Below are 27024 nucleotides of genomic sequence, written 5' to 3' on the forward strand. Positions count from 1 at the left end.
CACTCTCCCACACCCCACCTCTCTCTCTCTCTCTCTCTCTCTCTCTCTCTCTCTCTCTCTCTCTCTCTCTCTGCGCTGGTTGCTAGTTGATCGTTTCTCGAGTCATGTTCGGTAAAATTTATTCGGCCATTTCACATATTCGCATATATTCGGTGGCCGAACATTCGGTGCATCCCTACACAATAGCCAACTGAATTAACCAGTCTTTCTAAATGAGCAAAGCTCATTCACATCTTGTATTCTCTGTGGTTCATTTTAAATGATTCAAGGATCTCTTCGCTAATCGCTAGTAACTGAAAAGTACAATAGTTTAAATGAATCGGTTCAAATGAGTCATTCGTGTGCGACTCATTCTGAACGCAATGTGTGTTCATACTGGCGAACTCGCTGTGTACAGTATACGCTGATTCAATGATCCAACTGCACAGCTAAAGACATTACAATTATGTGCGTCATGTGAATTTAATAAATTTCAAGAAATTAAACGTACTTGGATGCAAAACAAACAGCCGTGAAACACAGGCTGGCTCTTGTTCTGCAACTCTTTTAGCGCCTCAGTGTGCTGATATCGAAACAACGCCTCCACTGTGGCGTAATGTCGCAACTGCAGTTACAAATGACAGTCTGATAAATGCACGCAGCATTTCTTGTGAAGACTCGCAACATAATATTGGCGAGAGCCTGAGGCGGCACGACATTTGACGGAGACGGCCGCCTCCAATTTCTCTATGCAGGAAAAACCCTGACTAAATACTCTTTGAAAATACGACATTTGCAATACTACTGTATAGGTACTCAAGATTAATATGAGATTGGCAGAAACTGAGTGTGTTACCCGATCTTTAATTTCTATGTTATTGAGCGATGCAGAAGAAACCTACTATCATTCAGATGCCTTTTGTAAATCAATAATGAATGTGTGTATATGGCAGGACTTGTTTTAAAAGCAGAGGCAGGTGAGATGCCATATCCTATGTAAGGTGACTTTACTAAAATCTAAATATTTGTCATTTTTACTAGATTTTTATAGGAACAAAGCAAAGATCTGTAAAAAATCTGGGTCTTCATTGTTAAGGCTTGTATACACAGGGACGATGTTTAATGCCTAGTGAGTCGTGACAAAACAACGGGCGCCAATGTGAGTGTGCACTCCGACGCTCAAAACTCTGTCATTTTTCAAATATGCCTTGGGCTCGTTTTTTTGGGTTTGACACACCGCGTTAAAAACTGGCCGACCAATGAGAACACTTTGTGGCGCGCGAGCACAAAACAGTCTTGCCGAGCACACATTGATACCAGTGACGAAGAGGAAGTAAGCAAGATGAATTCTTCTTCTGTGTGACAAGCGTGTGTCAGAAGCATAAAGTTGCGCAGCGCCACCAAAGAGTATAGATAGCGAGAGACGAAACTCAACAGAACGTTCCATTGCAACAACAGGGCCCTGTGCTTTCGCCATTTTGGGGTCTCTTCTCGTCTCGTGTCTCTTCTCGTGGGACAAGTGTCTCGTCACACCCCTACATGATGACAAAAGTCTTGGCTCGCTAGAAACCATGTCAGTTATAGAGGGTATGCACGTGTCGTCACTTTCCCACGTGAGCATGCCAGAACGCGCCTGCTTGAGTGGTAAAACACTGGGCAAAATGAATGGTTACAATATCATTAAAACGCAATTCCGCGCAACATTTCAGTGTCTAAGAACACCTGATTCCTTTGTAATTCATAAGGTAGTCGTAAGGATCACCGTCAAGTCCAAGCTGCTTGTAGTCTCAGCAAATAATTGCGTGTTTTAGTCCTGGTTTTTTGTTCCTCCTATTGAATGCAGCCATTTTGCCTTAGTTTTACCACTCAAGGGAGCGTGTCCCGGCGTGTTCACATGGGAAAGTGACGTCAATGCATACCCTCTATTATCAAGCATTTTCACCCCAAAATGGCGGCCGCACTGTTTCCCAAAAAGCACCAGAGTTTCGACTCTTGGTGTCTATACTCTGTGGCGCCACCTTGTGTACCGGGGTATTTCTGTTTTTCATTAAGCGCCCTCTATGTCAGGGAGTGAATTTGCACATTCACTCAGCTCATCGCCAGTGAAAATCGCTTGGGTATGAACGTCAAAAAACGTCTTGAAAAACGCTGGTGATAAGCGCGTGCGATTATCGTCCCGGTGTGTACAAGTCTTTACAGTGTTTCCTTTTCTACAAATCCTTTGAGGTGGAATGTCCAGAAATTCCTGTTAGGTACTTTTAAAGGTCAGAGATATTTCACTGTGACCTTTGTGTAACTGTAGATCTATGAATGAACATGAGGGGACTTCAGGAGTCTCTGTGGTAGGTCTGATGCTTCTTTCACATGAATGATCTGCTGACCTGGACTTAAAACGCATCTATGCAGGCCTCACAGATCTCCCATGATGAGACAACCTGGGAAATGTGGGGTATAATTAGGATTAATAAAATGTACCTTAAAGGTTCATTTAAAAAGTATATATGATGCTGTAATTACTGTGCAATGGCAAGTTCACATAGCACTTTTTGGCAGGTAACTAAGACCATTTCTTCTGAAATTGTCTGAAAAGTGACAACACCAGGTTGGGTTTAATCTTTAGTTTATTTTGTAATAGCATTATTTACTGTAAAAAGAAGAAACTCATTTTAACAACAAGGAAAATGTCTTGATAAGGTTGATGAAGTGTCAAGACACTAAATCCTATGTATTGTGTACCTGTACTGTGTGTCCCGCTTGCTTTTGCCAGGATTGCTGACAGTTAAAAGTGTCAGATGAACCCCTAAGGAAGGTTATATTTAGGCAAAATGTAGGCTGTATGTAAAAATGTCAGCTTGTCTTGTGTGAGTCAGATCTCTCTTTGAGACCTCAATGAATTAGAGACACTTCGACGAACTGCCTGTTTCATTATTGCGTACTTTAGTGCTTGTGCAAGCTGTACAGTAACAATAACAGCAACAAAAAATGTCAAGTATAGCCTGTTTTGGTAGTTATGGGTATTTGATGCTGTTAACCGTGGCTTTCTGTGCTTTCTGTTTGTAAAGGCTTTGTTCTTCAGTCTTATATAAAGATGTCTATAGATGCATTTTATTTACAACTGCATTTTAAAATGCTTGACAGTGATGCCTTGTGTTACAGACCCTGGTTGGACCGTAATGACCGCACGCTTCCGGTTGCCCGCAGGCAGATCCTACAATGTCCGGGCGACGGAGCTGGCACGCGACAGGCAGCGTACCGAAGTGGTCTGCAACGTTCTTCTTTTGGACAACACTGTCCAGCCTTTTAAAGTCAATGTAAGTTCCCCTTTTTACGTAAAGCAAATTGAAGAGGTTTTAATGTCTAACCCCATGTCTGAGGATGTTTACATTTGCAAACAGCACTAATAATAAATGTAGCACGTTTTACACTTTATGTACCTACATCTCCATCTTATCTTAATAATTTTACCGTAACACTGTGGTTCTCAAACATTTTGGCTGCGCCCCACTTTAAACCTATTATAAAATGTGTGTTCCCAACACTCACCACTCTACAAAATATACTGTAGTTATAAGACACAAACAAAACTACTTTAAAAACCTGTGTTGTGTCCGGTGTGGGATACATGTTGCTTGTCCTAAATGCATGCTCGCCATGCGAGCGCTTTGACGTGGCGCGTCACTAACCACCGTTTTGGGAGACGCGCAGTGCAAAGATAAGCGTGAGAATAAACAAACCTAAAGACAAGTGTGCATCTAATAGAGAGTGAAGAGCAATGAAGACCTACAGTACAGACCCCATGAACACCAGTTTATAATACCAGTCATGTACTGTACTCTCATTGTTTGTGCATATATTCATACTTCATTGCTATACATGTTGTCTAGCTTCCTACTGTATACATATGATATAGCCAGAAGTAGGGCTGGCCGATATGGCCAAAATTGATATAGAAATATATTTCTTAATTTCGGTCGATGCGATATAATTCCAATAACAATATTACAAAAAGCAAAATGTAAGATATAAGTTGAGAGAGCCCTCTGATATGAACAATAATGCTGATCAAAATCATTCTAGATGCCAGCAGTGTGCAAAGCTACATATGATAAGAATAAAATATTTTTGTAAAGGCCTGTGCCCTTATCTTGTGTAAGTATCAAATATTAGAATCATGATACCAATAAAAGAGAGAATAACTTCTCTAAATGTGCTTCAAAGCATAATTCCATAACTTCAAAATGTGCTTTAAAGCATGGGCGTAACTTCAAAGCTAGTCTAGAGGGGCACAGGCCTCCCATTACTTGACACTTTTTTCTTGAAAGCCTGCTTTTGACATATTCATCTAAATGAACAATCTTCAATTATTAACGTCCACTGAATTTTATGTATGACTGTATTTCCAATGTCCAAAGTCAAAACTTTATACAATATTTGCCATGCTCTCCTGCAAGTTGACATTAAGAACCATTTAAATTAGTTTCAGTGTTTTTCATAGTCCTTACACAGTATGCACAGTCTGACATTTGCCATTCTGTCCTCGAAATTGACATTGAGAACTGTTTAAACTTGTTCGTGTTTATTTTCTGAAAATAAGACGAAATACAATGATCGGTTGTAACTTGTGCATCATGGCTGTCACACACACCATGAACACAACTGCATTTAATCCTTGAATTTGAAGTCAAGACTTTCTTCACAAACACTCATTATGAATGGAGACTTCAAAGCGGCAGTGGCTACCGGACGAGAAGCACAGCGCCGCACGTCACGTCTATAAAGCTGCGGGTATACTTGACTTTCTGCGTCCGTGTCCGTTTCATGCACAATCGCGTCCGCACATCTTCTTGAGCATACTCATCACGGATTAAGCGCGGACGTCCGAGTCGACACATGTGCAATAAATGTGTATGTGTGTTTACCAGACCATCAGAGGGCACCGCTGAGTCGCGTCATTCACAGACCCACTGCAAATTAATGATAGAGGAAGTCGTTCGCCATTGCAAACAATCAGAGCAACAGCAAGACAACAAGAACAACAACCAAACAGTGTGGAGAAGGATTTGCTTCTTAGCTTACTGTTCTTGGTTTCAGCGTGTTGGTTTTGTATCATTCTTCTTCGACAACGGCACACTGCACACTTTCTGTGTCTGTATTGACCCCTAGTGGACTAGTTCACCTTTCTCGCGCATGCGCTGTTGTACGCTTCACGTCCTCGCGGTCTCAAAATATGGGCTGCACACGGATGGGGTATGCGGACTACCGTGGACCCTCCTGTTGATGAAAATTACGTCATGCGGGAGGATGGCCGGATTATACTTTTGCCTTAATGCAAGTCGGACGCGCACCTTATGCATGCGCGTGCTCGATTAGGTTCACAATGAACTATTTTTATTTGTTTGAGTTAAAAACGTGTGGCTCTTAATCTTTAATCAATGCATAGGTATTGCGCGGCTGGTTGCTGCAGAAATTGAACAGACACTGCGCGCATACGGCTGATGTCCGGCTGCGTCACTTTTACAATCATTAGTAAGTTTCAGATCCGTTTTGTAAATTAATATAAGGACAAAAATGATCAATGTTAAACTTAAACTAGAGATTTATACTGGGACATGACGGAGTGATGTATATTGTTACTGTACCTTGAAATAAAATTACTCATTCCGTGAAATAGATTTTTGGTCATTCCGCCCACCCATTTAGGACTTGAAAAGTAAGCATTTTTTCACGTATACCTAGAATTATATAAGACTGCTTGATTGTCATTAATGTGAGTTTTGTGTGAAAGGGTCCAGATCATTTAAAAAGTGCTTCTGTTCCACCTAGGGGATAGAGTTGTAGGTTGGGCTCATGGAAGGGATGCATGCCTGACATTCCAGCAGGATGAAAAGTATCCCTTAGGGCTCTAGAGATTCATGTACATACTTGCACCTGCAATATAGATGTGCCAAGGCGCACCCCCACACACGCGACAAATCCACAGCTCTTTTATATGCGGGGCTGATTGCGAAACCCATGTTTATTCATCCAAGTTCTTGTTGTGAAAAGTGCAAAAGGGTCATTACAGAGAGCTACTACTATGTCTTGACATGAAACAAGGGATAGTGCCGGGTTGCTCAGGTCAGGTTGAACCAGGCTTACTCTGGTTGTGGAAGGTTATAGAGGGTTTCAAAGGTTATAGTGGATTGCTCAGGTCATAGTGGGTTGCTTGGGTTAGCGGGTCATAGACGGTTGCTCAGGCTACAAAGGAATCTTTTTAACCTAGTCACTGTAATTTTCATGATCTTACCTATTAGTTACATAACCTAATAGGATTTCCTGTGTATCATGAAGTGTTTCTGTATATGTATTAAAGTGAAACGAATCTATGACATTCCAGACATAGAGCCTTTTCTACCCACATGAGTGTCTTCAAACAGCTGCTAATCTGTTAAATGAATCGGACCATTCTTTTACTGTTTGTCTGTCATGCTGCTCTTTGATTTGTGACCAACATTTCCAGGAAAGCCTGTCCTCATGTAACAGCCCCATTGATCAGATTTACTCAGTCGCTCTCTGGCCTCTTACATTTCTGCTACAAACCTCTCAGTGACCTAGATAGCCCAGCAGCGCAGCGAGCCCTTGATGAGGATAGGGCGCATATGAACGGAAGCAGACGGTTTAATGCGAGAAGAGAGGGAGGACCAGAGGCAGATAAGCTGGAGGGGGGTGAGGTGTTGAAAACAGGACAGCGGTTATTTGTGTTACAGGGCTTGATGTTGTTGACATCAATAATATGTCTTGGCTGTTTGCATTAAGAGTTGTGTCTGAAATGCAGAGAAGCTTGTAAATATTAGAATTGGATACTTCATTGTAGCGTCTCTTACGTTCTTTAAAATTTTCTGATCAAAATTCTGATTGTGAGGTGAACGTGAATGTGGAGGACGGCTCCTCCCTTCAGCCTAAATTTTGGTGTATAGTCTGTGCCACTCTTCCCTTGATATCATTTACATTTAGCAGACGCATTTATCCAAAGTGACGTACAAAGTAGGGGAAAACAATAGAAGCAATTTGTGCAACAAAAGAACAACAATGCATAGGTGCAGTAAAACTGATCTCAGTCAGCCTATCACAGTATATGAAGCTAAGGGCATTTTCACACCTGTGTATCGATTGCTTTGTTCCGAAACCGGGGGTTAAATCGCTACAATATTGTAATTTATTTTAGTTCGGTTCGTATTCACAAGGCAATATTTCCAAACGGACCAAACTTTGTTAATAAAAGTCACGTGCGAGTAAACTCTCCTTCGATTGGTCAGAGTGCATCTGTTTATTTTCCGGTCGGTAACGCGAGTGATAATGAGCGTCAGCTGTGCGTTGTCTCACGTATCTCACGGCGGAGCTTGGGAAGCATAAAAGGAGGAGAAGGACGAGAGAGAACCAGGCCTGGATTTTATGTTATGTTTTATTGTGTTTGTGTGGCCGGCAGTCGACTGTGAGGGAGCTGTCAGCACTTTACTTTCGTTTTGTTGTTTATTTTAATAAAAGTTTGGTTTAACATTCGCCGGTTCCCGCCTCCTTCCTTCCTTACTTTGAACATTGTTACAGGTAGCCATTAGCAAAACAATCCCTTTTGCGTCACGCAACTTTACGTAATTACCCATCTTACATTGTGATACAGTCTGGTTCGTTGGTCCGTTGGGTCGGATGGCTTTCACACGTCTACCGAACCGCTCCAGAGTTTGTTTGCAATCGGGTCGAGACCACCTTGTTCAGGCGGTCTCGGAGCGATTGTTTTGGGGCAGATCCTAGCGCGATTGCCGTGTTCACATATGCCTAAACGAATCGAACCAAGAGAGAAAACGCACCAGGTTCCGAAACAAACCCTTATGTGTGAAAACGCCCTAAGATTTTTTTTGGGGGGGGAAAGTAGAAAAGAAGTAGAAGACTGTACTAATGGGTCAGATGTTGACGGAAGAGATGCGCGATTCTTAAAGACAGCTACAGAATCCGCTGATCTTGTGGCAAGAGGGAGTTCATTCCAGAGTCGTGGAACACATCCGGAGAAAGTGCGTGAGAGTGATTTTTTTTCCCTTTGTGCGATCAAAACATGAAATATTTGTTTTGTTTTGTCATGGATAGAGTGTGTTTGCTACCTGTTTCTGTGGTTGCCATGATTAGATGGCTGTCTTCAAAAGCACTGACAGTCTTCCCACAGACCTCCTTTGGACAAGCTGCCGCATGTTTGCTTGCATTTCTGTCATGCCTGTGTTCAAACTTCTCTCGATTATCCTCCCCGCTCCTTTAAATTGCAATTGATGATTTGTCATGACTGTAAATGAAACAAAGAAGCAAAAAAGGTGAATTTACATTTATTATTGCTGAGTTCATGTGTGACGTGAGACCTCATGCTGAGGTCACGCTTTGCAGCTCTGTGGCACGTCAGACTGTTTCCTCTCACTCCCGGCTGGCCTGTCATTCATTTTTGCTGATGTGACTGTTGCCATATTTTGTTTATTGAGCAACACAGTGTGTATGTGGGATGTGCTGCCTGTCTGTATTTATCAGGAGCCGTGTGTTGAGAATATGCTGTCTTAGATCATTTATAAGTGGAGAGAAAGGAAGTGAAAACGCTGCTAATCCATCAGCTCTTCTGTCAGGATCCTGTAACGGATACGACAGCCAATAAAACCAGCTAATAAACCTCTGACTGTTTTTAGCTGCCCTAGAGCCCTGGGCATTACTGAATGTATGGAGATACTTCCTGTTTACTTTCTGTCTTGCTGATATGCTTCTGCCTAGATGGTAATCAGCGTTTGGTGCTACCAAATATCAACACCGTAGTTGCTCAGTGGAAAATGGTCATCATAATGATAGGATTGTGTTAAATCATCACACAGATTGTGAGGACATGTGTCATAGCGTTGGAAAGGCCACAAAGGCCACTTCATCAATTTCAGGAAAGGCGTTAAGTGTCTACCAGGCACTTAAAGGGATAGTTCTCCCAAAAATGAAAATTCTGTCATTATTTACTAACCCTCATGTAGGCTTGTGCCGGTAGTATGTTTTTTTTATGTGGCGGTAATTGATGAAGCTTTTATTACGGTAGACGGTAGTATCACGGTTAGAGGTGGGCGGAATGGCCAAAAATCTATTTCACGGAATGAGTAATTTTATTTCACGGTAACAATATATTTCATGGAACAATCTCCCATTATAATTCTATATTTTATACCTCATTTTTCTTAGATTGATTTAACTAATTTATTTATTACAGTTCATTTAAATGCTCACCATAGTTAAAATGTAGGCAAGTTATGAAAATGTACTAAAGATATCAAATTAAGTTCTGATAATCAGATGTATTATTTATTCATATTTATCTTCTGGCTATATCATATGTATACAGTAGGAAGATAGACAACATATATAACAATAAAGTATGAATATGCACAAACAATGAGAGTACAGTATATGACTAAACTGGTGTTCATGGGGTCTGTACTGTAGGTCTTTATCGCTCTTCACTCTCTATTAGATGAGCAATTTTAGTGTGTTGCGACTCTCTGTCTTTAGGTTTGTTTATTCTCGGGCTTGTTTTTGCACTGCAAGTCTCTGGTGACTCCTCACGAGTCTCCCAAAACTGGAGGTAGAAGCGCGTCACATCAAAGCGCTCGTGAGCATCATCGTGCATTTCAACGCAAGTTTCACCTTGGCTTGCCTGAAGTTTAACTATATAAAAATATTAACAGCTTTTCAAAACAACCTGACTTCTGAAATACGTGTTGAGAATGAGCTTTTTTAAATGCTGGCGCATATCCCTGCACGAGCACTGCGGGTGAGAGAAACGCCGGACTGGAGCGGATCACTAAACTACAGACTGAAAGAAGGTCAAAAGAATGTTTGATACGTTCATTTGTTACGGGTGGATTAATTCATTAGTTTTTTTTCAGAATAGCGCCTAATTTGGAGAGCGCTGAGTTAAACACGCCTACTTACATTCCGCGGAATACACGGAATAGAAAAATCTCTTACGGTTGACATTTTATTCCGCGGTAATAGAATATTCCGTCATTCCGCCCAGCCCTAATCACGGTGATGAAATGCATAACAAAAACAGGTCAAAAACATAAGCCAATATCAGTGTTATAGTGCCAAAAACAAGTTTAATAACTTTTTCAAATATCAACCAATAATAAGAAATAGAAAGTACAGTTTATTGATAATTTGTCAGGTGTTTAATTAAATATGATAAAACATCTTTTACTCCATACTAGATTTTAATAAGTGAACACATGTAATGGTGATGATTAAGCTAATGTACAAAAGTGTATTTAACATAGTCAAATACACATACATAATATTCATGGCTTAATATTTAAATGGTCATTTTTACTGACACATCAGTTCATCATAAATAATTACCTGTCAACAATAGTACTAATTCATTGTTTTTTTTCTGGATAGCAAGCAGTAGGATAGCTTATATAACTTAATAGACATTTAAAAGTAGCACTCTGTGGCAAGATGCGATTGTGTTGCGTTTCAACTTCAAATCAAAATAATTGTTCTGCCACACTGCCATTATAAACGAGATAACTACGATAAACGGATTACTGTAGTTTATTTGTTAAATTACGAGATGCAAACTTTAGCGTAGCTAGCGGACCAAGCTAACTCCTCAAATTTCAGGAATGCAAATAGCAATGTAATCCATGCAATTTTGGCGCTTTAATTCGGCTATTTGTTTCTATGTGGTATTCAGAAACACGTAAATATGAGAAAGTGGCGTGACATAACTCATATTTCACCTTAGGTCGGCAGCGCTCCGCCTTCCCACATTCTTCTCCACGTGAGGCTTGTCCGTGCATATGACTCTTACGCAGCATAAACGGAGTGTTATTTTATCCAGTCAAAGGAAAAGATAAGGCACATTTTTCTTCACGGTGATTTGACGTGCCCGCAATAACACTACCGTGCATTTTCACTACCATGGTGTATTGTAATCCCGAACACCAGCACAAGCCTACCCTCATGTCATTTCAAACCAGTATGACTTCCTTTCCTTCTGCAGAACACAAAAGAAGATATCTTGAAGAATGTTGGTGAACAAACTATGGCGGTACCCATTGACTTGCATTGGTTTTGTGTCCATAGAATAGAAGTGAATGGGTACTGCCATTGTTCGGTTCCAACATTCCTTTGTGTTCTGCAGAGGAAAGAAAGTTAAACAGGTTTAAAATAACAAGAGTGTGAGTAAATGATGACAGCATTATTATTTTTGGATAAAACTATCTCTTTAAGCAGGGTTTCCGAGGGGTCTTAAAAAGTCTAAAAAAGTCTTAAATTCCAAAATCAAAATTTTAGGCCTTTAAAAGTCTTAGATTCACTGAAGTATTGTGTTCTAGGTCTTAAATAATTTTAATCAGGTCTTAATTTTCCTACGGCCATGTAACGCTACATCTAATGCTCATTGAAATACAAACATTTTTGAAGCTACTGCTTCGTGTGCCAGAAATTTCTAGAAAGAAATTGATCTGGGAATGTTGGGTGTGAGGTTTTTTATGTTGTGATACAGGTCTTTAATTTTATTCATAATGGTCTAAAAAAGGTCTTAAAAAGTCTTACATTTGACTTTGTGAATCCTGCAGAAACCCTGTTTAAAGTTTTTTATCACAACTTTCAAAAGACATCTTTTCTACGTCAGAGTAACAGTTGGCTGTTTTGCTTACACTTGCAACTTTTGAACTACAATACATTTTTATTATAGTTGTCATAATAAAATTAATTACCCTACCTATGTTTGGATTCAAGTGTCTTTTTAATGAATACATGTACATTTTAATTACAGCATACAAACCTTCTCCAACTCCCATTACTGTAATAAAAAAGTATTAAAGTGCATTAATCATCATATATTCTGATTGTTGGGTAACATAATACAATTTAAGGACCATCTAATGAGAATCTCGAGTAAAAACAATGACTGTTACAAAATAATTAAAACATCTCTACACATTGAGAATCAGTGGAGATGCAAGTGTCTACTTGCCACGATTAAAGTAATTATTTTTATATATATCAAATATCATTTTTACTATTTAAACTTATGTTTCTGTGTGTGTGTGTGCGTGTGTGTGTGCACAACAGAAGCACGATCAAGGACAGATCCTTCTGGACGCTGTCTTTAAGCACCTGGAACTGACCGAGAGAGACTATTTTGGGTTACACCTGGCCGATGATTCCTCTGACAGCCCGGTGAGTTCAAAGGTCAAGCGCAAAGATGAACTGCAGCTGAGCTGGTCTTCTCTCTGGGATTCACGATGGTTTCACTCGCAGCATCTGAAAGCATATGAATGGGCAGTATTCCTAAAATAGGTTGATGTTTAAGAATTTGGGACATTCCCCCTAAACATTAAACCTGTGCAATACAAGTTCAGGTTTAACTCCTCTAAATTTGGTCAATTCATTTAGGAAAATCTGAAAATAAAAACATCTGCTGAAGGACTGAGGGCCAGATAAGAAAACAATGTAAAAGTACTCTCTGTGCGCTTTTATTCATGTTTTAGTAACTATCTACCAACCGTTCGATCTGTTGTTTACAAGTCTGCATGGCCATATTGATTTGGTTGAAACTGGATCAGTTAAAGAGTTTTTCCTCAACAAACCAACAGATTTGTCTCTTTGTGTTGTAACTGCGGATAAGTACATCCCTGCCTCCCCACAGCAGAAAACACAAGCCTATTGAATTATTGAGTGGCATTAGTTTGTGTTGGACTGTTGCCATGTTATTAAATGTTGTTCCTCTCTCTCTGTCCCTGTTTCACTCCTTCTCTGTTTATCTCTCCATCTCATCAATATTTTATAGAGGTGGCTGGATCCAAATAAACCCACAAGGAAGCAATTAAAAAGTATGTCAGTATATACATTCCTCTAAACTGCTGGTGTTTAAAACAAGATATTGATTTGTTGATATTGTATTTCGCTTTGGTTTTAACTACATCTTTGTATTGACGCATGTGTTGTGATTAATGAAATTACAGGGGGCTCCCCGCATCACTTGAACTTCCGGGTGAAATTTTATGTGAGTGACCCCAACAAACTTCAGGAAGAATACACACGGTGAGTGTGTTCATTTATACTAACTGTACAAAATAACTGTAAGCCACAGGTAGGGTTGGGTATCGTTTGAATTTTAGCCATTCTGATTTCGTTTATCGATTCTGATTCTTATCGATTCCCAGTTTCAATTCCACAGTTGAACTAAAACACTTGTATGGTCGTTTAGCCTGCTTATTGACTGGTTTGCAAATATATACTGTATATACATTTATGAGCACCGTTTGTATACAAAACAACCATGTTTTGTCTGATTTATTGCAATTTGTATTACCAGAGTTTAAATACATCATGGTTAAACTGTATTTACTATAATGATGAGGAATTTGTGATTACTGTGCTTCACTGCAAATAATATACTGTACTATATAAATACTATAGTTAAACTATGCTTACTATAGTAAAAATATGGTTAATTTTCATAAGGGCTTTTATTTAGAGATCAGCAGATCACAAGTTAACACATGCACATTTCTGAAAATATGCACACAGGAATTGAAATTTTTATTTCAAGTATCCGATTCCTCTCTTTTCAATTCTGATCCGATTCCTAGCCTTTCGATTCCGAACTGGAATTGATTTCCGATTCCCAAACCTAGCCACAGGTTTTATCTAGTTTATGAATAATTTTAGTATAAGCATTAAAAGTTATGATAAAATTTAAGTTATAAAAATAGGCAATTGTGCCTTTTTTCTGATTTAATTTTTTACAGCATCAGAACATTTCAGTCATTTTAAAGACTTTGTTCAATTATTTGTCTTTTTTTTCCATCAATTTGTAGGTACCTGTATTTTCTGCAGATTAAGCAGGACATACTCAGTGGAAGGTGAGTTGGATATTATTTGGCTATTTGAATGCATGACTTTAGAGTGTTTAAATGTAAAGTATCCTCATTAAAGTTGTAGCTTTCATGATTTACTCACCTTATGTCATTCCAAACCTGTATGACTTTTCTTTATTTTGCGGAACCCAAAAAAGTATATTTTGAAGAAACAACCTTCATTTATGTTTCACAGAAGAGTCTTATACAGGTTTTGATTGACATGAGGGTAAATAGAATCTTTATTTTTGGGTAAACTGTCCCTTAAAGGTCTAATTTAGAACCATTTGTAAACCACTGTTTATATATTCAATGACCCTTGAGTGCCTGTCATGTGATATCTTTCCAATTTATGTTCCTGAAATGCTCACAAATTCTCTAATAAATAGTTAAATACTGTTTGGGACTATTTGACTTTTTGGCTTGATTGCAAGCAAATTACACAGTTAATTGAATATAATTCTTGTTCTACCTAGACTGCCCTGTCCGCACAATACTGCCGCACTTCTGGCATCGTACGCTGTTCAGTGTAAGTATGAGCTCTTTGATGTGGCATCTGAGGTTATTATCCATGTGAGTTCGGCATGTAAACAAAGAAGATACAAAATTAAACTAGTTTTGAAACCCTGTGTGATGGTTACCTGCATTTAGGGCTGGGAAACATTACATGTAATCACCCACATTTGCCAGTTTGATGCAAAATGTAAATAACCGTTATGATTAAGTTAAAAATAATGATTATACAAGTAATAATTGTGACATTTTCATTTATTTGCACTAAATTCACAGTACATAGTAAAGAAACATTGACCTAGACATATTTCACAGAAACTGAGATATTTAAAATATTTTCATGTGTTCATGTGTTTTTTATTACACATGATATTTTAAGCCTAGAATAATATCTTTTTTACTCCCGTAAATGTTTTCCCTTCCAGGCAGTCTATCACACTATAAATTGTAAGATTTATACCAAAATGCATTATTATGTTCTCACATGAAACTCTTGTGTGCAAACCACCAAAATACAGCAGCGCAAACTCAGCATGTCACATTCCATCTGTGCACAATCTCAACACTTAACAAGCACTAGCTTGTAAAACAAGAATACATGCAAGCAAGAAACCTCTCTGAAGTACAGCAGGAGCTAACGCCGCCCAGCACATCATATCAGACCTAACAGCAGTGACGTGCTTTATACAGGCGTGTGTGTGCTGACGGTGGCATATCCCGGGACCCTCGGGGGCCCGCTCGCCAGATTGACCTCAGTAATAATGACTCTTGACAGATTGGCGTAGTGAGCACATTTGCTTCGGTCTCTGCGGGGCCTTTAACATGCAGTTTAGGCTCTATATAGGTCAGAGGGCATTCTGCTGAGCCTGAAACAGCACTATCTATTGCAATCCGTTTTATGTTTGTTTTAATGTTAGCTTCTTGACAGGCTATTATAGCAGCAAAACTGATGCTGCTTTTATTGTCTTTGTTGTCAGAGGAACTGGTTTAGGTTTGCAGATGTGAAAGCATTACTAATCTCTCATGTATTTTACGTGATAACAGATCATCTAACAGGTGTTTAATAATGCTAAACCCTTGAATAGCTTTGAGTGTAATGCTAAACACTTGAAAAGCTTTTTTTTTAAAACCGGGATGAGTGCAATGCTAGGTTTATGAGGATGTAAACTGAACTGATGCTTTTGGACCTCTTAAATCAGTACAATCCTAGATTAATGCCCAACATTTGCCCCGGGTCAATGACAAATAAGAATATGCAGGACAGTGATGTAGTCCTTGGGATCGGGTTGTTGAAAATGGTATAAATGTTTTTTAAAACCAAGATTTTGATTTAATATGTTTTTTAAATGTCAAGCCAATATTATAATAATTATGATAAAATGATAGGCTAATGGTAGTTTTTGTAAGTACCCAAAGTACACATTTTAGTCATTGAACACATTTTCTGTGAAGTTTGCTTATATATTTAACAAGGTAAAAACAAAAATGTATAAAAATGAAGTCAAATTTAAACATCAACTTTACTTTATATAATAAAACGTTTTTAAAAAGTTTAGTTTTAATGTCACTAACTCATCCACTGTTTATACTTTTGTCAAAGTTGTCACATAATATTGTGTGTAGGCCACACAATTGATGGATTACGATATTACCACAACAGTGTGAATGTAGCTTGTTTATTGCTACATGATCATATCTCTTTATAAACAGTATATGGTTGTGTAACCCACATGTTGAATTGTCAAGAAACACATCAGTTATTCGTAACAATGTGGTTGTGTTTTGTGATTCAGCTGAGGTGGGCGATTACAGTGAAGCAGAGAATTCGCCGGGATACCTTTTGGAATGTTGCTTCATCCCCAACCAGCCGCAGGGTTTCGAAAAAGACGTCACCAAACATCACCAGCAACACAGGTGAGAGTCATAGCTTTGACCATTCACATGCTGTGTACAACACAAATACATTACCTCCATCTTTCATGTGATCCAACGGTCTTCATTTTGAGTTTCAATTCTGTGTTTGTCTCTCTCTTATTTTTGTGGACACAGTGGTCTTACACCAGCACAGTCTGAATTCAACTACCTGAACACTGCACGGACGCTGGACCTCTATGGAGTGGAGCTGCACTATGCAAGGGTGAGTGCAGCTGTTTTATGAGCTGTCACACATACAACATTCACAGTTCATTTAACACTTTCTGTACCTGTTGGATGCTTTAAAGCTTTGTGGGAAACTGACCCCAGGGGTCTCTTTCAAACCAGTTAACCAATCCTGTGTGACAATCTGTCAATCACCACAGAAAATCATTTTGACTTATCCGTTGGTTTATAAAAACAAAAATGCATTCATTTGCATGAATACGCTCCCATTGGAAGTCTATAGTTTACATTTTTTTTGCACAAAAATGTAGCACAGCACTACACAGTTTAGAAAACACTGAATGATCCAGAGTTTTTCTCTCTCCCTTTGTTTTTGCTTTTAGGATCAAAGCAACACAGAGATTTTCATAGGGTTGATCTCAACTGGCATAGCCATCTACAAGAACAGGGTACGAATCAACTACTTTCCATGGTAAGTCCGTGGTAAAGTGTAATGGCTGTGGTTTGGGTCATGAGGTTACGCCAGTGTTTTTATGCATGTTAATGTTAGCCTTTTTCTTACCAGATTTCCAGTTCAGGCCAGTTATGTGCTTTGATTTGGAAGTTTTTGGTATTAATGCACATTATTTTTCGTCTAACTACGTACGTGTCAGATTCCAGCGAGAAGTCTGTATCTCTGTCCACACTGAGATGCTGCGACACAAATTAACATTTGACTGTAACGTATTTGATCTTTGATGTACAATTTTAAACCATATAACCATGAATCCTCAGTTTTGTTTTATAAAATGGGTGCAGTGGTTCCAAATGTATTTGCACACTTTATCTACCCATAGAATGAAATAGTGACCCCAAATCTTCATTACACAAAGCATATAAACACACAAGCGCGCGCACACACGCACACGCACGCACGCACACACACGCACACACACACACACACACACACAGAGGGACATACACAGACACAGAGGGACATACACAGGCTGTTCTTCTGACACAGGCCAGCTGCTCTAGCTGTAGTCCAAGCATCTACTGATTGAAATGGACACACAGATGCTTTCCAAGCAAACTATGTTTAGCCCACAAATATACAGGGGTCATCTATCACAGACGTCCAGTAAGATCTTAGGGCAAACGTTTGCTTTTATCAATGATTCTGTCTTATACCCTGTCATGTAAAGACAGCAGTAGTGAAATAACGTAATGGTATTAATTGTCGGCACTTTGCTTGCAATCGTTGATGCTCAGGATGGATGTTCTCTACAGACATATGAACTAGAGTTCAACCATCTCGACTCGTCATGGACCATGTGTTTGTGTGCTGTTGCACTTCAGCGTGTGACAGAATGTGTCATAAGTGGGTGACACTGTGCCAGCATGTGTTTGTGCGGACATCAGAGTGTGTTTTTGTATGCGTGTTCTGTGGAATATATTTAGCTTCACTGTGAGTCATGTTTTAATAGGAGGGAAGCTTACAGACACACTCTGGGCTTAAAATGGGTCAGGAAACTTTAACAGCTTAACATTTTTGTTTGTCACTGCCCTTGAAAATGTGTTTTGGTTTGCCGACCACACCATATTTTTATTCATTTTTCCTCCATTTTAGGTTGATGATTGTGAAAATATCTTTTAAATGCAAACAGTTCTTCATCCAGCTGAGAAAAGAGGCGGTGAGTGATACAGTTTTTCCCCTTTCATTTATAGTTCCTTTAAATCTCGATGCAGAAATATATACTGCTAAGACAATATGAAAAAATATAGGGAAGGACTTGGTTTGATCATCAGTTTTTTATATGATCATATTTATCATTCATGTCATAGGCTTGTGGGCAGGGGTTAAATTGGGCCGGGCCGTAAATAGCTTACCAATGTAGGTAATTTCTTTTTAAAATTCATGTGCCCTCATAATCTTCAGTTAAAATCTGAAAATGCACTTCCACCCTCTAGTGCCTATCCATCTCAAATGACGTAAATTAGACAGCATGGGCAGAGCATCCATTAACTCCTCCCCTTCAGTCGTGGGGTAGTCGTGGCCTAATGGTTAGAGAGTCGGACTCATGACCAGAAGGTTGCCGGTTCGATTCCCAGTCACTTTCACTTCACTTCACTTTTCAACTGTCAGTCTGCTTTTTTTAAGGTTCAAAAACGCTGTATTTTCCACATACCGTGCATGTTTGTATCTCCTCTTTGCCCCGCCTCTCTGAAACGCACGGATTTTTAACAAAGCTCATCGCTCTGAAAAGCGAGGTGTGCTATGATTGGCCAGTTAACCAGTGCGTTGTGATTGGTCGAATACTGCAAGCGTGTGACGGAAATGTAATGCCTCTTACCATATTTGGAACATCTGGTTCCAAAGCAATTGTACTGACAGGTAAGCCCACCTTACTTGCGTATACATTTGGGCGGTCTTAGTCAAATCATACCACGAACTGACGTAGATTTGTGGGGGTGTGGTTACACGAGGCGTTTCATGCAGGTCTGGGTGAGCATTCGCTTTTAGATAGAATGCATCTTTTGTTCCGACACTTTAATTTTTGCAATTTTACGTGTCTAATACATGCATGGGCAGTACAACACACCAAAGACACATAAAAACACGTGTTCGCGCCATATGACCCCTTTAATAAACCATCCTGCTCAAACTACATCAAATGAAAGAGCATATTGGTTCCCGTGGCCCCAGTGATATTTGTTTATTTGAAAGCCTTGTGTAATTACTACCCTGCTGTCAGTGGAGGTGCAATGAGAGAGACTCTTTACAGCTTATTAATTATGAAGAGTAGATAATGCACTTTGCTTGTGGGGAAGCGGGACACGACCTGACGTTGGAATCGAGCCATTTGCAGAGAATCCTGCATGCCTGAGCCGGGTCTCCGCGGCATCGGGCCCCTCAAGTCACCCTGGCCATGTGAATAATGCACAGGGACCTTTCAGATGCAGTTGTACTAAAAGCAGGACCCAATGATGTCATGATCCATAATTGATGCCCAGATTGCAATTTCCTTGGACCTGGGTCGCAGCCTCGCCGATTTGCACTACCAAAAACAGAGCGGGAAGTACATTCCGGAGTCCGCGGTGACCAATGGAGCTTTGCAGATTGGAGTGTCAGTCCTAATAGGTCTCTCCAGAGTACAGCCTTCTGGGTATTTTGGCCAGTTTTCAAGCGGAGCCCCATGTTTTCATGGCAAAACAAGACAGCTGTAGAAAGCAAGAGCTAGAGGGTTTTACCATGCAAACACCATCGGGCAGCTAAAACTCAGCAAGCTGTTCGCACACTGTGTAAAGCACCACTCCTACAAATATCAAAACTAATATACAGAAAAATCTAGATAAACTAGTTGACTATCCTGACCCATCTCTAATTTTAACAAGTATGATGAACTATATAATAGGTGAACTTAATCATTTTCACAAACCTTGATTTTCAACTTAGTAAACCATAAACCTGTACTCTCTATCTCATATTAAGCATGCAGGCTGTGTAATGTAACAGCCTTAGGTTAGCATTGACACTTGCTATTTTTTAACCATGGCTTTTTTTGCATACAGAATGACACGAGAGATACTATGCTGGGTTTTAACATGATGAACTACAGAGCCTGTAAGAACCTCTGGAAGGCCTGTGTTGAACATCATACCTTTTTTCGGCTCGACCATCCTGTTCCCCCGCAGAAGAACTTCTTCTCCCACTACTTCGGTTTAGGCTCCAAATTCCATTACTGGTATGCATCCGTGTTATGGTTTTCATTTTTTCAAAGCAGGTTTGGATTTTTTTTGTTTTGTTTCCATTGTATTTGTTACTACTGATGTGCATTCGCCAAAGAGCTTGACCTTAGTCGACACAAACAAATGCTCTACTAAATTCTTCGGGATAAACTCCTGCAAAATTCATGATGCTCTTTTAGTCCATTTCAGATGTAGGGAAACAAGGAAGAGGAGATCAATAATTCATTTCGCAGTGCTTTTAGATTTGTATTAGTATTTATCGATGACCACTGCTGTATAATAAAACACTCCCTGTTCAAGAGCATTGAACAGTAGGAGCATTGTATAAAACCTCTGAATGTCACAGATACTGTATCACTCGATGTTACAAGCTTTGGAAAAGTCACATTGAAGGTTGTGAAATTGAAGAAAACTGTGTGAATTCTAACAAACATTGTTTATCTCACAGCGGGAGGACGGAAGCACAATCTGTTCAGTACGGGAAAGAAAAGGGAGTTAAAGACAGAGTGTTTGCAAGGTAATGTGTGCACAGTCAACACTATCAGTGCATTCATTTAACATTTGTATTGTAAGTTAATCATAATTATGTGATAAAGTATCCATAAAGAGACAGTTATCACAAGTTTGTTTCATTCCAAAGAGCTCGAATTGAAAAATTGCGTGCTTCATTTTTTGTTTTGTTTTTGAAAGTATAACTATAACAGAACAAGTACACCCATCTGTTAAATTGTACTGCACTTTAACTGTTCATGATAGTAATGATTGACATTTATTGACGGTAAATTCAGTTCTGTCTGACTTTTTAAACTGGATACTGACAGAAAAACCATGACTTGCCTTGCTGTAAGGAAAAGACAAACCCAGAGGTTGCTTGTCAAAATGTAACCAGAGCACCAGCAGTAAAACATTTCAAATGTAAACAGATCATTGTGAAACAGAAAGGTCAAATTATACACTCAGATTTCTAGGAACTGTGCATGGTTTAGGAAGATATTTGCAATCATTTCACAGAAATGTAGACTGATCTCTTAGATAATGCCCTCACCTTTTAGGGTTCTGTAGGGAAACTCGGGAGTCAGAAGCAGGGTAAATAAGAATCTTTAATCAAACCTCACACGGCAAATACAGGCAGAGGAAAACCACAAACAAAGAGGCCAACAAGCGGCTACACATCAGACACCCAATGTTCGTATGACTGGCGAGTCAGAAATGGAGTCTGGGGATGCACGGGGCAAAAAAGGGCTCGAGCGCTCGGCCACAAAAAAGGGGAAAGTCACTCAGTTTGTATCCAGCGGAATTCCGCAACTGAGCGTGAGGTAGAGAGTGTCACCCACTGCCGTGGGGGTAAGAGGCCGAGCCAGAGAATACTCTGGGCAGAAATGTCCAACGAGCACGCAGACGGTCAACCGTACAGGCTGTTCAAATAGTCCACTTGGGCCGACAAGCGTTAGTCCCAAAAGCATTCACTATACCGTCAGGGCTGAGGTGCGTAGATGTAATCCACTTTGACCGACAGGGGAAAATAGATTCCAATGAGAATCCACCAGTCCGACAGGGCAGAGATACTTGGATGAAAACCACTTTGACCGACAGGAGAATTATATTCCAATGAGAATCCACTAGACCGACAGGGCAGAGATACATGGATGAAATCCACTTTGACCGACAGGAGAACTATATTCCAATGAGAATCCACTAGACCGACAGGGCAGAGATACTTGGATGAAATCCACTTTGACCAACAGGAGAATCATAAAGGGTCCGGTCTCCAAGACTAGGAGAAGTTCCTTGCTAGGAAACATGGTAGCAGTGTTAATTTTGACAGCAAATTTAAGACGCTTTGTAAACCGCGTTGAGACACAGAATATATGTCTGTGCTTCCCCTTCTCCCAGAGACTTCTCTCTACCGTTTATATGAGATAAGCAGCACATGCGTGCAAACTGATGTCCGCCAGGTGGGACAAGAATATTTTCGTCTCGTTTTTATTAGTTGACGAAAATGTCAGTATATTTTTATTACAGATTTCGTTATCATGCATTCATTTTTATTTAGTTATAGTCTCGTTTTCGTCAGTGAAAACATGTCGTTAACGAATACTTTTCGTCGTAGTTTTCGTCAACGAAATTAACACTGCGTGGTAGACGGCAAATCCCTCCAGAGCCGTCAGACCGACCAGCCAGATAAAACAGGATGTGTGCAGCAAGTCCAATGCTGCAGGCAGACAAGAAGACACCACGTGGCAAACACAGCTCAGGAGCCTGGACAAAAAAGAGGTGATTAACACAATCCCCAAGACTAGGTAAACGACCGGTAAGTCGTCGGAATAAACACTGACGATCTGACACAGGACGGAGGTACAAGAGGGTTTAAAAAGGAAAAGAATCATGGGAGAGAATGAGAAACCAGGAGGGGAGAGAGAAAACCGGAGCCAACCCAGGTGAAAGGAGTGAAACAATGATGAGGTAATTAATGTCGACACAAGGGGCGGGGCTGTCACGAATACACCGAGCACATGGAGAGCTGTCAAGCTGAACCATGTGTTCGACATGAAACAAAACAAACAAGTGCTCAGACCCGAGACCTCACAGGACCCCCCAGCGGCACCACCGGGCGTCCTAGGAGGGGGCTCACCTCATCGTCGATGGAAGTCCGAGATCAGAGATGGGTCCAGAATGTCCCGGGATGGTACCCAACATCTCTCCTCTGAGCCATAGCCTTCCCAGTCCACGAGGTACTGAACGCCCCTGCCCCGGCGACGAACGTCCAGTAGCTTCCTCACCGTGTAGGTGGGGGAGCCATCCACTAGACGTGGGGGAGGAGGGATGGGCCGATTGCTGGCAGAGGGTGAAGGGGGGAGGAGAGCACCGGCTTAACCCTGGACACATGAAAAACAGGGTGGACTCGACCAAGGGAAGGGGAGAGCTTGAGTCTGATGGCCACCGGGTTAACCACCTTACGGACCAATGAACCTGGGTGCCAGCTTGCGAGAGGGTGCCCGGAGAGGCAGGTCCTTGGTAGAGAGCCATACCCGCTGACCACAAATATAGGTAGGAGGAGAGACCCGGTGGCGGTCAGCCGCTGCTTTGGTCCGTCTACCAGTTCGGGCCAGAACTCCTCTGGCCTTCTCCCACATGCGCCGGCAACGACGGACGAAGGCCAGAGCAGACGGAACAGCAGCATCGAGTTCCTGCGAGGGAAACAGAGGGGGGGTTATAACCAACCGAGCACTCAAAAGGAGACATAACTGACGCGGCCGAGGGGAGGGAGTTGTGGGCGTACTCTACCCATGGGAGCTGAGAGCACCAAGAACTCGGGTTGGAGGATGCTATTAGATTATTAATGATAATCTTAAACTATAATTTATTTTATTATTAGGTTTATTTATTTTATTTAGCCTTGTTGTGCAAGTTCTCTGGAGCTTGTGCAGAGGCAGCAGCTTTTGCCAGAGGGGAACTGGAATCCCCTGGTTGGGCCTGGGTTCTCCTGAGGTTTTTTTTCTCGATTAGAGTTTTGGGTTCCTCGCCACCGTTTGCATACTGTTTTTGCACTATCTGCCTGACCGGGGGGGCTGCTTTAGAATCTTAAAGTTTTACTTAATTAATATTGCATATAGGAATTTATTATCTGTTATATTTGACCTGTGCTTCTCTCTCCTTTATCCTAAATGTGTGCTCTCACTGAGCGTGTGTGTGTGTGCGTACTTGTCTGTGTACGTACGTGTGTGTGTGTGTGTGTTTTGTGTGTGTGTGTGCGTGCGCATCCGTGTGTGTGTGTGTCTCTGTGTCTGTGTGTGTTGGTGCGTGTGCGTGTTGTGTGTGTGGAGTGTTTTGTGTGTGGGTGTGTCTGTCTTCTGTGTTTTCAACCTTTTCTTGTTTTTGCAGGTACAACTTTGATTGTTTTGCTTGTAGTCAATGTGTCTCATGTACAGCTGCTTTGTAACAATGAAAATTGTAAAAGCGCTATATAAATAAAGTTGAGTTGAGTTGAGTTGAGTTGAGGATGTCAGACAGCGGAGCATTCTTCCGAGATCCTAGTTGGCCCGCTCGCATTGCCCGTTGGTCTGGGGGTGAAAACCTGAAGACAGACTCGCAGAGGCCCCGATCTGTCTACAAAACTCTTTCCAGAACCGGGAGGAGAACTGAGGACCCCTATCCGAGACCAAGTCGACCGGCAAGCGATGGAGACGGAAGACGTGATCTACCAACAGTTGAGCAGTCTCCCGGGCGGAGGGAAGTTTAAGCAATGGAATGAAATGGACCGCCTTGGAGAAACGATCCACCACCGTGAGAACCACAGTGTTGCCCATGGAGGCAGGTAGCCCAGTGACGAAATCAAGAGCTATATGAGACCAAGGGCGGGAGGGGATGGGTAAGGGGCAGAGCAGACCAGCTGGAGGGTGATTGGGTGTCTTGCATTGAGCGAAAACCAGGCAGGCCAACACGAACTGTCTGACATCATCGGCCAAGGATGGCCACGATAGCCGCCTGCGTTCCACGAATTCCTGGATGGCAGACCAATCTAGAAGAGTGACCCCACTGAAGGACATCGGATCGCAGAGCGGGCGGAACTGATAGTCTACCCCCTGGACACTCAACTGGCACTTGCACCCCTTGTCCGGCCATACTACTCGCTGTTCGATTCCCCAAGAGAGAGCCCCAACTACCACCCTTTCAGGGAGGATGGTTTCAGCTGAGAGCTCTCCCTCGGGAGTCTCGAACAGACGCAAGAGAGCGTCGGGTTTGACGTTCTTAGCACCAGGCCAGAACAAAAGGGTGAAGTTGAAACGCCCAAAGAAGAGTGCCCAGCGGGCCTGACGTGCACTCACCCTCTTGGCTGAACTGATGTATTCCAGGTTCTTGTGGTCCGTCCAGACCAAAAAGGGTCGCTCTGCGCCCTCCAACCAATGACGCCACTCCCCCAGGGCTAGTCTTACCGCCAACAGCTCCTGATTGCCGATGTCGTAGTTACGTTCTGCGGGGCTGAGGCGGTGGGAGAAGAAGGTACAGGGGTGCACCTTTCCGTCACCAGCGGACCGTTGGGACAAAACTGCGCCGACCCCGACATCTGACGCATCGACCTCAACAATATACTGGAGAGTAGGATCTGGAACAGACAGAACAGGTGCAGAGACAAAACGAGACTTTAATTTATCAAAGGCAACCTGTGCTTCATTATTCCACTTCAACGGGACTTTAATGGAGGTCAATGCAGTGAGAGGCGCGGCTGTGAGGCCGAAGTTCCTGATGAATCTCCAGTAAAAGTTGGCGAAACCCAGGAACCGTTGCAGCGCCTTGCGAGAGTCGGGGATGAGCCAATTGGCGACAGCTTTGATCTTAGCTGGATCTGCTTTGATACCGTCGGTGGAGATGATGTGGCCAAGGAACAATGACAAACCATGGTTTACAATGAAACTGAGACAGCTTCGTCAGGCCAAAGAAGATGCTTACAGAAGTGGGGACAAAGTCTTGTATAATCAGGCCAAAAACACACTGACAAAGGAGATAAGAGCAGCTAAGAGAAGCTACTCTGAAAAGCTGAAGAACCAGTTTTCAGCCAACGACCCTGCATCAGTGTGGAAAGGCCTGAAAGACATTACCAACTACAAGCCATCATCCCCTCAGTCTATGGGTAATCAACGACTGGCTGACGACCTGAACGACTTCTATTGTCGTTTTGAAATGCAGAGTCTCACCCTTCACACCCGCCCTGACCCTATCTCTGCTATACCATTAACACCTCCTCTTGACATTCAACCTGCACTTAAGATCTGCGAAGAGGATGTTTGCCAGCTTTTCCGCAAACAAAAGATCAGAAAAGCACCAGGCCCAGACAATGTCTCACCCTCCTGCCTGAAAGTCTGTGCGGAGCAGCTGTCGCCCATCTTCACTAATATTTTTAACAGATCTTTGGAGCAGTGTGAAGTCCCTTCATGCTTCAAACGCTCCACCATCATCCCTGTACAGAAGAAACCCAAAATATCTGGACTTAATGACTACAGGCCTGTTGCTTTAACATCTGTGGTCATGAAGTCATTTGAGAGACTTGTACTGGCCCACCTGAAGGACATCACCAGACCACTTCTTGATCCCCTCCAGTTTGCTTACCGAGCAAACAGGTCTGTGGACGATGCAGTAAACATGGGACTGCATTACATCCTACAACACCTAGACAGACCAGGGACTTACGTCAGGATCCTGTTTGTAGACTTCAGCTCGGCCTTCAACACCATAATCCCAGACCTCCTCCTGCCCAAGCTTACCCAGCTCTCTGTGCCAACCTCTACCTGTCAGTGGATTATTAACTTCCTGTCGAACAGGCAGCAGCTAGTGAGGTTGGGAAAATTTAAATCCAGCACATGTACCATCAGCACCGGAGCTCCTCAAGGATGTGTTCTTTCTCCACTGCTATATTCACTCTACACAAACGAATGCACCTCTACAGACCCTTCTGTCAAACTCCTGAAGTTTGCAGATGACACCACAGTCATTGGCCTTATTCAAGATGGTGATGAATCTGCCTACAGAAAGGAGGTTGCTCAGCTGGCTGCCTGGTGTAGTCAAAACAACCTAGAGCTGAATGCATTCAAGACAGTGGAGATGATAGTGGATTTCAGAAGGAACCCTCCATCACTTCCTCCCCTCACCATCCTGGACAGCACTGTGGATACTGTGGAGTCATTCAGGTTCCTGGGCTCCACCATCTCTCAGGACCTGAAGTGGGAGTCCCACATAGACTCCATTGTAAAGAAGGCCCAGCAGAGGTTATACTTCCTCCGTCAATTGAGGA

General features: G+C 41.6%; 1 protein-coding gene across 2 annotated transcripts in view; it reads left to right on the forward strand.

Annotated features, from left to right (window-relative positions):
* The window catches only part of ptpn4a (protein tyrosine phosphatase non-receptor type 4a), a 50946-nt gene that overhangs the window by 9522 nt on the left and 14400 nt on the right, over nucleotides 1-27024 (forward strand). For both annotated transcript variants that reach the window (XM_057335289.1, XM_057335288.1), the window contains exons 2-13: nucleotides 3136-3290; nucleotides 12106-12213; nucleotides 12824-12866; nucleotides 12999-13077; nucleotides 13857-13901; nucleotides 14372-14424; nucleotides 16202-16322; nucleotides 16458-16545; nucleotides 16892-16980; nucleotides 18118-18181; nucleotides 20061-20233; nucleotides 20686-20754. In XM_057335289.1, the coding sequence (XP_057191272.1) occupies nucleotides 3153-3290; nucleotides 12106-12213; nucleotides 12824-12866; nucleotides 12999-13077; nucleotides 13857-13901; nucleotides 14372-14424; nucleotides 16202-16322; nucleotides 16458-16545; nucleotides 16892-16980; nucleotides 18118-18181; nucleotides 20061-20233; nucleotides 20686-20754 (1070 nt within the window). In that variant the 5' untranslated portion in view covers nucleotides 3136-3152. The remainder of the gene's footprint in view (nucleotides 1-3135; nucleotides 3291-12105; nucleotides 12214-12823; nucleotides 12867-12998; nucleotides 13078-13856; nucleotides 13902-14371; nucleotides 14425-16201; nucleotides 16323-16457; nucleotides 16546-16891; nucleotides 16981-18117; nucleotides 18182-20060; nucleotides 20234-20685; nucleotides 20755-27024) is intronic.

Source organism: Triplophysa rosa, linkage group LG6 (genome assembly GCF_024868665.1).
Source record: "Triplophysa rosa linkage group LG6, Trosa_1v2, whole genome shotgun sequence".
Classification (NCBI taxonomy): domain Eukaryota; kingdom Metazoa; phylum Chordata; class Actinopteri; order Cypriniformes; family Nemacheilidae; genus Triplophysa; species Triplophysa rosa.